The 12281-nt window shown below is 48.4% G+C and overlaps 2 protein-coding genes and 1 pseudogene across 3 annotated transcripts in view; 1 reads left to right on the forward strand and 2 right to left on the reverse strand.

The window, feature by feature from the left end:
• The window catches only part of MCFD2 (multiple coagulation factor deficiency 2, ER cargo receptor complex subunit), a 41007-nt gene extending 32169 nt beyond the window's left edge, over nucleotides 1-8838 (reverse strand). For both annotated transcript variants that reach the window (XR_007150765.1, XM_047851900.1), the window contains exons 1-2: nucleotides 8812-8838; nucleotides 3118-3223 (exon numbers count right to left, since the gene is read on the reverse strand). The gene's annotated coding sequence lies outside the window, so the exon portion shown is untranslated. The remainder of the gene's footprint in view (nucleotides 1-3117; nucleotides 3224-8811) is intronic.
• LOC125161802 (guanine nucleotide-binding protein G(I)/G(S)/G(O) subunit gamma-10-like) overlaps nucleotides 1-8844 on the reverse strand; it is a 115002-nt pseudogene extending 106158 nt beyond the window's left edge.
• TTC7A (tetratricopeptide repeat domain 7A) overlaps nucleotides 8264-12281 on the forward strand; it is a 126770-nt gene continuing 122752 nt past the window's right edge. Inside the window, exon 1 of the mRNA XM_047851897.1 lies at nucleotides 8264-8965. Within this exon, the coding sequence (XP_047707853.1) occupies nucleotides 8782-8965 (184 nt within the window). The 5' untranslated portion in view covers nucleotides 8264-8781. The remainder of the gene's footprint in view (nucleotides 8966-12281) is intronic.

Consider the following 12281-nt stretch of genomic DNA (forward strand, 5'->3'; position numbering starts at 1 on the left):
GACTTCTGGGATGCTGGTAAAACCGTATTTCTTTCTAGTTGATAGTTAATGAAAGTGCTTCATAATAATTATGTTTTATGTAATTTCCTTTAATTGTGTTATTTTTTTTGCTATTCAGCAAAAATGCTATTAAAACAAAAATTTTTTTAAAAGGTAGAGAAGAAAGGAAAAAAGATTTAAAAGCAGAGAGAGCAAAGCTATGTTTTAAGGCCTAAAACTGCTATAGTCATTAAAGGGCAGACGCACAAGTTGGCCTTAGGAGTGGTGGAGCTTAAAATCAGGCCACCTAACCTGAGCTAAAAGGCTCTCAGTGTTCCTGGGTTGGACTGACTTCTCTCCTCCAGGATAGCAGTATCTGGGCAAAGAACCAGAACTGGCAAAGGCTGGGAGAAAGTGTGAACCCCCACTCTTGGGTGGGCACCATTGTAGCAGTCCTGCAAGATGACACAGAAAACACCGAGGAGAAGCAGGAGTCACCTAGGACCCCGGGGGAACAGAATGGACCCAGATGATGGGAGGGAAGTCAATGCATGGAGAAACGTGCTAGTATCTCAATCATGAAATTGGGTGGAGGGGAGGGAGGGATAGGAGACATCCCAGAGCTCTCATCTCCCAGGCCTGGGGAAACCTTTAACATTATAGGATTCCGAAATTAACATAATAAATAATTACTGAGTGCCCACTATGCACAAGCACAAAGAATTCATGGTTTTGAAACTTGCCTTTGTAGGGCCTCATCCCTCACCTAATGATTACCTGCAGTTTTTCTGGCAGCTGTCAAAGGGAAAAACTGACCATACAGCCAGCCCTTGGCAGAGTTTTCATGGCAACATTCTAGGAGGGCTGGTTCAGTTGGCCAGTTCACAGTACTAATCATTAAGAACGACACGAGACACCATGGGCCAGAAATGCTATGAGCCAACAACCAAGGTCATAAGTAAAGGCTGATTTCCAAATGCAAGGCCTGTGGGCCATGGGACTACAAGAAGATTGGGCAGGCTCTGTATCATACACACTGATGATCTGAGTGCATGAAAGCACTCTTGGCTATGAAGAAAAGGTTTAATTGTATTCAAATTTAGGGTTTTTAGGGTTCCTGTTGGGAACACAGGGTCCTGCGGGGGCCCTGAACAGCAAATACAAGAGAGAAGAGAGGAACAGAAGGTGGGAAGGACATCCCCCACCAGGCTTTTCCCATGTCTGGATGGCCTAATTACTCCCAGCACTGTGACAATTAGTATAAATAAGAGTGATTTGATGGAGTGAGGGGATGTGGTAATAATCATACATAATCCCTCTCTGTATTAGTACACAGGAAGAATCGTTCCAATTTTAGTGTACGTGCTGCCGAAGCGAGCACAGTACACAGGAAGAATCAAAACCACCTGCACCCTGCTTACTGTTGATGCTAACATGACCTTTTTATTATATGAAACTCTTGCTCGGGATGATAAAAGTTGTAAATAACTATTGTTTTTGCAGAAATTTCAAGAAGTAACCTTGAATGAATTTTGCAACTTTTCAATAGATTGCATCCAACCACTGTTTATCTTCTAAGACTCCTTGAAACTCTTGTTTCAAAACCCTCACCTCGCGCTGTCCATTCATCCTGAACTATTGTTATCATGATTCTTGCCCGGTCCTTATCAAGCTCATTAGAAAAGCTGCCTTAAAATAGACCCAATATGGGGCGCCTGGGTGGCGCAGTCGGTTAAGCGTCCGACTTCAGCCAGGTCACGATCTCGCGGTCTGTGAGTTTGAGCCCCGCGTCGGGCTCTGGGCTGATGGCTCGGAGCCTGGAGCCTGTTTCCGATTCTGTGTCTCCCTCTCTCTCTGCCCCTCCCTCGTTCATGCTCTGTCTCTCTCTGTCCCAAAAATAAATAAACGTTAAAAAAAAAAAAAAATTTAAAAAAAATAAAAAATAAATAAATAAAATAGACCCAATATTTTATAAATATCTTGACGTAGCCTCCCCAATACAGATGCTTCTATGACTCTGCACAGTTGTGTTTTCCTTCCTGCGATCAGAACTCAGCTTTGCATTCTCACAAAGTTGTTCGGACGATATTTTCAGGGAGCAGCATTCAATTATGAGGCCCACTGAGACCTCCTTGCCAATGTGGCCAAGACCCTGACTCAGAAAGTGTGCTCCTCTGAGGTCCTCAAGCCCCTCAGGAGTCTTTTAGACCACAGCAATGAGAGATGTAAGTCTTGTACTGGGCTTGAGCTCCCCAAGTACAGAGTCTATTTGTCTCTAGTGATAAGGAACCCCTTTCAGGAATCCTTTGATTATCTGACCATATTTGAAAATCTTTTCTCTTGGTAGATATCTGCCTTATTATGAACAATACCACTATTGTCTATGTCCATCCTGGTCATTTTCGGTTGTGCCTCAATCAGAGCAAAGTTTATAGTGGAAAGGACAGATACGGGACCCAAGAAGTATGTCCCTAACCTGGCCCTGGGACAAATTCTGTCTTGGGCCACTTATGAGAACTCTCCTCAGACTTGTCTTGAGGTTCAGCAAAGATGTCTCCACACCTTTTATCTGCCAGGAAGTATAAATTCATCAGAGTTGTGGCTGGGTAAGGTCTAGCTGTGAGGCTGGGGGGCCTTGAGCCAGAGGATGCCATTCCCAGGCTCTCAAGGCTTTGTCTTGGTATAAACCTCAGTCCATGCCATCCATGTATTTATGCTCTATCCAAATTTGTGCACTCATCTTCCTAAATAGCATCATTTCACCAAGGATAATTTAGAATTACAGTGGCCACTATGAGGAAGTTCTGATATGAACAGTTATTCACTGGAGAGGTGCCACAGAATGTAAAGGCAGCACAATTCTAAGCATCCAATGGTCTTCATTATTTTTTATTAGCATGAGGAAGCATCCAAAAGAAACCATATTCAAAAATTGCTTCCTTAACAGATTGCTTGGCCAAAGCAAAAGAAAAATGTGAACATGTTAAAACTATTTTTTAGATCTCCCAAACCACAACTCAAGCCTACGATCTTCTTCCCCCATGCTATGCACCTCCCATCTCCTGCTACCCCTCTACCTCTTCCCCTGATGCACTGCCCCTCCCTTCTGGCCAGCCAGGTACCCCAAATCTCACTTACCTCTTTAAAGTAAACCTCCTGCAGAACAGAGAAAACCTCTTATGGTGGATTTTAAGCTCTGGTTTCATTCTCAGCTGAAAGCCATTGTCAGAGACTCTGTCATTGCCTAGACGAGAGAGAAAACATTGCAGAGGAACTTAGAATCATTTGAGAGACATATAGCTCAGGGCAGCCATATATGTACCAATTCCTTCTAGATGCAAGGAGTTCAATGAAAATGTCAGAATGGGAAGACTCTCAAGGGTAACTTAAATAGCCTTCATTTGCATAGGAAATCCTTGGGGTTTATAAAAGCTGGAGAGTTGGTCAAGGTCTTTTGGAGGCTATCCTCTTGTCTTTCGGGTAAAAATAGACTGTGCTCTGGTTCAGTTCTTCAAACCAAAAAGGGAGAAGTCTGATGGAGACTTCAGGGAAGGTTCATACCTAGTGGCTGCACGCAGGAGTTGATCCTGAAGCAGACACGACCCTGGCTCCCCTCTTATCTTTTTGTGAATGGCCTTGAACCATACATAGAGGAGCCATATTATGCAAGCAAAAAGTAGAATGGGAAATAACCCCAAGCCCAGACCCCCAAAACCTTGCTGAATATTTGGAAACAGTTCTAGAACTAAGCAACCAAACAACAACAAAGATACCAATGAAGGTGTTTAGTTTCTCGTTCGACTCTTTTTTTTTTAATTTTTAAAATGTTTTTAAAGAGAGAGAGAGAGAGAGAGATGGAGTTATTTTTGAGAGAGAGAGAGAGAGATGGAGTACGAGCAGGGGAGGAACAGAGAGAGAAGGAGACACAAAATCTGCGAAGCAGAGCCCAACATGGGCTGAGCCCAACATGGGGCTTGAACTCGTGAACCATGAGATCATGACCTGAGCCAAAGTTGGAAGCTTAACTGACCGAGCCACCCAGGCGCCCTTCTCATTCTACTCTTAAACCCACTAGGAAACATTTCTTTAAAAATTAAAGGACAACCTTACAAATGTTTTATTGATATAGCATAATAATACCAATCTTAAACCCAACCACTATTATATAACCTCTTCCTTGGGGTCAGCAAACTACTCTGGCCACACATCTAATCTCACCATGCTTTCCCCAGGCCCCAGCCCATAACCATCAGCCTCAAACCTTTAACCAAGGAATGCTCTTTTAACTTTTGGGACACCACACTCATTAACTTAATAGCAAGGGATTTACTGTGCGACTGTCACTGCTACATTAAATGCTCTCCTGATGGTCTCTTCCTTCTGGTCCCCAAGGACCTCCCTATTCATAACAAGATCCTGGCTCATTTGGATATGATTTACCAGTAACTTTGTGTGTAAATCAAGCAGAGACTGAAGCTCTCTTAACAGCAAAAATCCTACTGATATTCTACTGGAGCAAAACCCATCAAGGTTCAATCTCTACCCAAACTTGCATAACAGCATCTAATATAAGGTGATAAAGAAGGAGTAAAACTAATAATCAGAAGCCTTTTTAAAAAAAAGAAAAGACTTAAAGAGAAAGTCTCATACCTTGTCCCAGCCCTTGTAACATGCTCCTATCCTTCAGTTGAAAAACCCAGTGGGCAGGAATATAGATTTGTTTAGGATCCCAGGGCCACATATAAATTAGTCACTCGCTGCTTCCCTTTAAGATCAAACTCAAATACACTACTATTCTTTTTTTTTTTTTTTTTGGTTTCCATACAACACCCAGTGCTCATCCCAAAAGGTGCCCTCCTCAATACCCATCACCCACCCTCCCCTCACTCCCACCCCCCATCAACCCTCAGTTTGTTCTTAGTTTTTAAGAGTCTCTTATGCTTTGGCTCTCTCCCACTCTAACCTCTCTTTTTTTTTTTTTCCCTTCCCCTCCCCCATGGGTTTCTGTTAAGTTTCTCAGGATCCACATAAAAGTGAAACCATATGGTATCTGTCTTTCTCTGTATGGCTTATTTCACTTAGCATAACACTCTCCAGTTCCATCCATGTTGCTACAAAGGGCCATATTTCATTCTTTCTCATTGCCATGTAGTACTCCATTGTGTATATAAACCACAATTTCTTTATGCATTCATCAGTTGATGGACATTTAGGCTCTTTCCATAATTTGGCTATTGTTGAGAGTGCTGCTATAAACATTGGGGTACAAGTGCCCCTATGCATCAGTACTCCTGTATCCCTTGGGTAAATTCCTAGCAGTGCTATTGCTGGGTCATAGGGTAGGTCTATTTTTAATTTTTTGAGGAACCTCCACACTGTTTTCCAGAGTGGCTTCAACAATTTGCATTCCCACCAACAGTGCAAGTCAAATACACTACCATTCTATTTGCAAGTCCTAAAGAGACTGACTATGTGTTTCACAGTTGTAGATCCATACTTGTGCTTCCTTTGCTGTGTGTCTGTAAATGAAAAGTCAATACTTGTTTGTCTTCTCCAGGGAAAATCAAAAATAGTACCTGGACCACTGTGCCTCAGTTTACTGAGGTCCCCTCCTACATTTCACAAATCCTCAATCGGAACCTCAAGGGCCTTACACTGCCCTGTAATTCTATTCTTATTCAATATGTGGACAGACAATCTTTTGTTGTGTTCCAAAGATGAGGTGAGCTCCAAGGCTGATTCATCTACTGCTTACTGCTCAGAGACAGCAGAAGGGCTCCATAGAAAAGCTGACAATTTGTCAAAGGAAGTGCACTACCCAAGACAAAAGATATCTCATGGAGGGAAATCCCTTACTCCAGACAACCAGCTGTGCAAGGGGTTTGTGGCCCATATCTAAGACAGTTATGAGGATCCCCAGGTCTCACTGGCTACTGCAGGCCATACATCCCGAACTTCTCTGAAATCTCCACTCCATTATTCAACCCACTCAAGTCCTTGCTAACCACACCTTTTCTCTCGGAATCCGAACATGAACAGACTTTTTGTGAGTTCAGATTAGCTCTTCAACACCCTCCCATTCTGGGGCTAACCAAATACCATAAACCTTCAACCTATAAGTACATGAGAGATCTCTTCAAGCCCTTAACTTCGTGGGAATCGAGACCAATAGCTTGTGATCTAGTGGCAAGAGCCTCCCCACCTAGTCAGAGGCAGCAGCTGAACTAGTGGAATTTTCTGTCAGCTTGGTGGTAGAGGTGATTTGTCCGGTAGCATCTTTGTTGCTCTGTAAAATTACACATTTCTTAGTAGGTCGGTTTACCTCCTATGAACTTTCTCTGAGATGCTGGGACTGTCAGGCAGTGCTCTCCCTCAGTCTGGTAGGCAATCAACCCAGCTTCTCACGATCAGCAAGTTATTTTTATAGCATTTTCCAGCCAGCAGATAATGGCAATCTTTATCAGCACTTGTCCTAAACTCTCATCTGAGAGATTTCAGATTATTAAAAAAGAAAAACAATCACCATCTGAGAGATTTCTGATTATTAAAAAATAAAAGCAACTGCCACACTTTCTACATGCCTTTTATTTTGGCAAACATTACTAATACAATCATGGCTGCTCTTTGCTCTTGTTCCTATAGTCTCTTACTCCCCTGAAAAAAATGCTGGTCACTAGCAGGTTAGGGGCTTGTCTCTGCCAGAAAAGAACCACAAAGGTATCAGGAATGTGGCTGCAGTGTTAAGGAACAGCTAAGTTCTAACCACAATACTGTGTTCCTCTCTCCCCCGTGCCATGCCCACACAAATCTTGGTGCTTGAGTCAAAGGAACAAGCAATAATTCTTCAGTTAGTTCCCTGGAGTCCTGCAACCTGGGGGCAGGGTTGGCAACGATTAGGGAGAAAAAAGGGAGGAGGGGAGGTTTATTTATTTCCATCAGGGCTGCCTTCCTGTCCTCAACTCTGCTGTCCTCTGCCTGCTCCAACGCTGACCCTGGGGCATATCACAGGGTGTTCTCAGGCCATCCTCATCTAAAGAACAGGGACAGCTCTCTCCAAGTGAAAGGCGGTTCCAGTGACCAACAAGGGTAGCCAAAGGCTAACCAAATGCCAGCTACAGGGGGTAACAAGAGTAGGCGCAGCTTTCATGTAAATGGAGTAAATGGTTTCTAAATTCGAAAGGCCAGACCTGTCCGTTTTCCTTCATCTACTTTCTGGCCTCTGGAAGTTTAGGACAGACCCCAAGTGCTCCCAAGGTCAGAAAATGCTGTCCCCAAGCATGGAATGGAGCTGCATTCGGAACCTGGAAAGGAGGGTACCCATTTGGGAGTTATAGGGGTGGAGTAGTGGTGAAGCAGAAGATTGCCTTCCACAGACAAACCCCCCCCCCCCCCCCCCCCCCCGTAGCAAAGGGCCTGGAAGGACTAAGCACCAGTGGCCTGGGCTCTGCTTGGCGAAAAACCTTACCACAGTTACAGAAGCAGTGAGTCTGGTGACACTGAAAGCGGTCAAGTCCACTCTCACCGCCACATGTCAGGCAGTGGTGAAGCCCTCTATGTTGTGGAGGAAGGTGGACACCTAATTCGTAGGAGTCTATACTACACTTAAAAGCTTGCCCTAACTCTCCTGTGTTCTGGAGTCTTCGGTCTGCACCATGCAACATGTCACTTACATTCAAGAGAGTTTTTTTGGTCTCGCTGTGATTTCTTGCATGATGGCCTCAATCCCCACACTCAAACCGCCCAAAGGCGGGAACACCCTAATCAGTCCCTCCTCCTACAGGCCACCTTGTGATCCCTTGAACTTCTTATTCTTAGCACCCCACAAAGCCAAGCTAAGCCATGCCATGAGTTTTGATCACAGTGTTGAGACACCAGAATTACGAAAGAAATACCAAGTTGGAAAACAGCTTAAAACCTTGAAGAACTCCAGGGTAACACGCCAGCCAGCTCGCGCGGGGTTGTCAAGTTGGAAAGAGGAACTGCGTTGTTACAAAAGAAAATGAAAAGTCTCTCGGAGTGCAGACGCCTGTTCCGCACCGCAACCCGCCTGCCCGAACACGCGCTCAGGGCTCGCGCGTCCCAGCAGGGCCGGCTCCCGGGGAGGCTCGCTCTCGAAGGCGGGGGCAACTGGCCGGCCTCTCCCCGGATTTGTGACGTGCAGCGGTGGTGACGAGGCCAACACACAAAGCCGGGGTGTCGGACTGGGGAGTCCCCAGGCCAAGAGTCCCGATGGGATGGGGAGGGGGCGGGGAGCGAGGCGCCCCCCGGCGCGGGGGCCCAGCGCAGCATTAAAGTGAGCGCCGAGTCGGCGGCAGCGGCGGCGGGGACCTGGCGTTGGCAGCAGGGCGGCCGTCAGCGCTCCTCGCGTGCCTGGCTGCTGCGGCCTCGCTGGCCGCCCGCGCGCCCGGCTCGCCGAGGCCGTGCCACGCCCCCGCGGAGGTGGAGCAGCGGCCAGGGGCGGGTCCACAGCTGGCGGCGCCCGGTCCCGGGGCGGGGGCTGTGGCAGCAGCTGCAGCAGCGGCGGCGGCTGCACCGCCAGGAGCTGCTGCAGCGGAGGCGGAGGTTGCTCCTGGACGAGTCGGGGCCGCGCAGCCGGAGCCCCAGTCCGGAGGCGCCGGGCGGTGCTCTGGGTGCTGCTGCTGCCGCCCGGCCGCCGCCGCCCGGGCCCCCGCTGCCGCCCGGGACCTGGCCGCCGCCTGCGCCCCCGCCACCCCCGCCAGCGTGTGCGCCCCAGCCGGGACGCCGCCCCCGGCCGGGTCTCCACTTCTCGGCCGCACCTCCCATGACAGCGCCCGCGCGAAGATGGCTGCGAAGGGCGCGCACGGCTCCCACCTGAAGATGGAGAGCGAGCTGGAGCGCTGCCGCGCGGAGGGCCACTGGGACCGCATGCCCGAGCTGGTCCGGCAGCTGCAGACGCTGGTCGTGCCCGGCGGCGGAGGCAACCGACGAACCAGCCCGAGCGCCGCGTTCACCTCTCTGGACGCCGGTGAGTGAGGGAAGGGGCTGGCTCTAGAGTACCCAGCGCGCGAAATGCACCGCCTCCTCCAGGAAGCGGGCCCCGACTGCCTCCCGGCCGCCGACGGCCGTCTTCGGTATTACCCTTCCTGTAGTGTTGGTGTTAGGAGCAACCAGGGTGATTAGCAAGGTTCTTATGCCCCAAGAGAAAAACCACAAGCAGGTTTGGGGGAGAAAGAGAGACTGCTCTTGCTCTCTGTCCTTTGGGATCATGTGGGTAACTCCGTCTACTGTGAAATGGTAGTATCGGCACAGATCAGCTCCGGGCAAGATCTGGACTCTTGCACCGCCCCTTCACCCCGCACCCGGTCCCTAAACTCCATCAGGTGAAGGCTGTGTGTCTCTCCCCGCCCTCCCCTTCTTTCTCCCGAGCCTAGTTGACAACTGAGCTCTGTCCACAGCAGACAAGGTTGGGGGGTTGGCGAGCTCCGGCGTGCGGTGGTGAAGCAGGAAAGCGGCCCGGTAAACCTCAGTTTCCTCATCTGTGGTCGGACTCGGGACTCATCTAGCCCTGGCTTTGGCAGTAGGGCTGGTTTGGCTGGGCTGGGCTCTTGTGCTGGGGCGGGAAAGCACCCTGATGTGGCAGTCGCGGGGAGGGGAGGGGAACGGAACACCCCGCCCCGGTCTCTGGCCTCAAATCATGTTCCTGGTGCCCTCAGCTGATCCTGGAGAGCCCTTCCGGAGCCCTCTCTGTGCGCAACCACTTTAGAGCCTTGTGGAAGGAGGTAGGGAGTCAATGAATGCAGTTATGAAGAGGTTTTAAAGACTGCCCAGCCTGTGGAAGGTTCTGTGGGGGAGACAGAGTGGTGGTGGTGGTGGTGGTGGTGGTGGTGATGATGATGATGATGGTGATGGTGATGGTAATGATGATGATGATAATAATAATAATAATAATAATAATAGCAGCTAACACTACCCAGCACTCACTGTGTGCCAGACACTGCCCCAAGCACTTCAGTCAACTCATTAATTCCTCCCAACAACCCCATGAAGCCTGCACTTTTGTTTGCTCTGCTTGCAGATATGTAAGCAGGCCCCAAAAGGTTAAATAATTTGATCATCCAATCAATAAGTGGTAGAGCCAGGGTTTGAACTCAGGCTTCTGAGTATATCCTTTTAACCTCTTGCACTGTTACCTCTAAATGAGATGCAGCACAACTCCTCCAGCCTGAGGAGTTGCCAAAATGGATGAGGAGGCAGAGAAGTGACCAGAGGGCGATCGTGCAGTGGATGGCGGAGCTCAGAGGAAAAGGAGTTTTGGGGGAGCCGCAGAATGTGTGCTGGCCTCCGACTGGTATTGGGAAGGGCAGAGTGTGTTTGCCCATCGAGGAGGAAGGATAGAAGGCCACTGAGGGGGCCAGGGGACATGGACAGACAGTCGGGTTGAGGCTTTGAGATGGATCTGGGCACAGGGGTTGAGGGGAGTGACCAGAGCAATAGGTGCATGTATGGGAGAAGTTGGTGGGCCCTGGTCTTCCAGGCCGAAATAGAGAAATTGAAGGTTTTCTTCTGTCCCCTGCATGGAGTGATGTGGTGGGGTAGGGCTTCCAAGGGTGGGAGTGGAAGTGGACCCACATGGAGGGCATTGGGGCCTGGGTGAGTTATGGGAATCTGAGTAAGATTGGCCCCACAGAGAAACATGCTGGGCCAAGACAGGAACCCGACGTCCTCGAGTCCAATTATTTAAAAAAATTTTTTGAACATTTATTCATTTTTGAGAGGCAGAGAGACAGAGCCCAAGTGGGGGAGGGACAGACAACAGTGAGGGAGACGGAGAACCCGAAGCAGGCTCCAGGCTCTGAGCTGTTAGCACAGAGCCTAACGTGAGGCTTGAACCCACGAACCGTGAGATCATGACCTGAGTCGAAGTCTGATGCTTCACAGACTGAACCACCCAGGTGCCCCTTGAGTTCAGTTTCTTAAACTGCTCTTCAGAGGTCTCAAGGAGGTTATATAATTAATTAATTGGTATTCCAAGAGGAACAAGTTTAGGGAGCACAAAAAGTAAAGAAATTGGACCTAATAGATTCAATATTGTTAAACAGATTTTTTTTTTCACTGCAGGACTTTTCAGAGCCTTTAATATGCACACCTGTCCATGATGTATAAGACAAGGCTGGATTATAAATAGCATATTTCTCAACCTTGCCTTGACCATATTCTATGAGGCATTATTGGGAAACACTGGTATGGCATAATTTATAAATGGTATAGTATGGTTATAAAGTGCTTTCCCCTATTTTTTTAAAAATCCTTATAAACAACCCTATGGGCAGAGCACGAGTTATTGTCTCCATTGTACAAATAGGGACACCAAGGCCCAGAGAGGTCACGTAATGTTTATGTGGCAGAGCCTGTATGAAAGTCTACATTCCTGCCATCAAGTCTACTACTAGTGAAGGTGGGGGCAGGGCACAAGGGGCGTGGCTTGGCTTCACCATGGGGACTACCTGTCACAAAAGGAGGGAGTCTGAGCGAGGCGTTGGGGTCTCTCCTGCCAATTTTTGGGTTTGGTTCTGTGAGTGATTTCTATCCCCCTGTTAGATCTGGATACACTGGCCCAACACACAGACTGGCACACACAGATGCACACTGGGAAAACAAATGAGTCCTAAAACCCAAGTGTAGAGCATTTTTTGGATTGTCTGCTATTTTGGTTCTCTCTCTGCAGGGTTTCTTCATCATTCAAGGGACTGAGGGCCTGTTTGTTTGGAGTGGTATAGGCACTGACCCCCTCCAACCCAGGAGAGAGATTCTTAATGTCCCACTTGGCCTGTTACACTTGTATAGTCAGTGACCAGAAGCTTCAACAGTTACAAATTTTGGGAGAGGGAGGGAATGTATTGAGGGGGAAGCCAGACCCCAGTTGAACCCCATTTTAAAGACTGAGGCCCTGAGCCCTGCTGTCTCTGCGAGGTTTCCTACAGAGACTAAAAACTGCTCCCAAAGCATCTACTTCAGTCCAGGGGGCAGGAGAGGGGGACTGGCTGTGGGGGCCTCTTTGGAGTCTGGTGGGAGTGAAGGATGAGGAGAATCTCAGGCAGAGGGGGCCCTACCCTCTCCTATCAGGGGAGGCTGCTCCCCACCACCCACCCAGGGGGAAGGTGGTTGCCACTGTTTGTACATTTTCTTTCAAACTCACATCCGGTTTAGATTTGGTCAGGATGGAGCAGGGGAACCCCAGAGTGTGGCTGGCTGTGGTGGAGTTTGTTCATGTAAAAACAAAGAACCCATCCAAGTGATTAAAGAAAAGGAAGAGAATATTATGAAAAAATTCCAAAACATCA

Source organism: Prionailurus viverrinus, chromosome A3, assembly GCF_022837055.1.
Source record: "Prionailurus viverrinus isolate Anna chromosome A3, UM_Priviv_1.0, whole genome shotgun sequence".
NCBI lineage: Eukaryota > Metazoa > Chordata > Mammalia > Carnivora > Felidae > Prionailurus > Prionailurus viverrinus.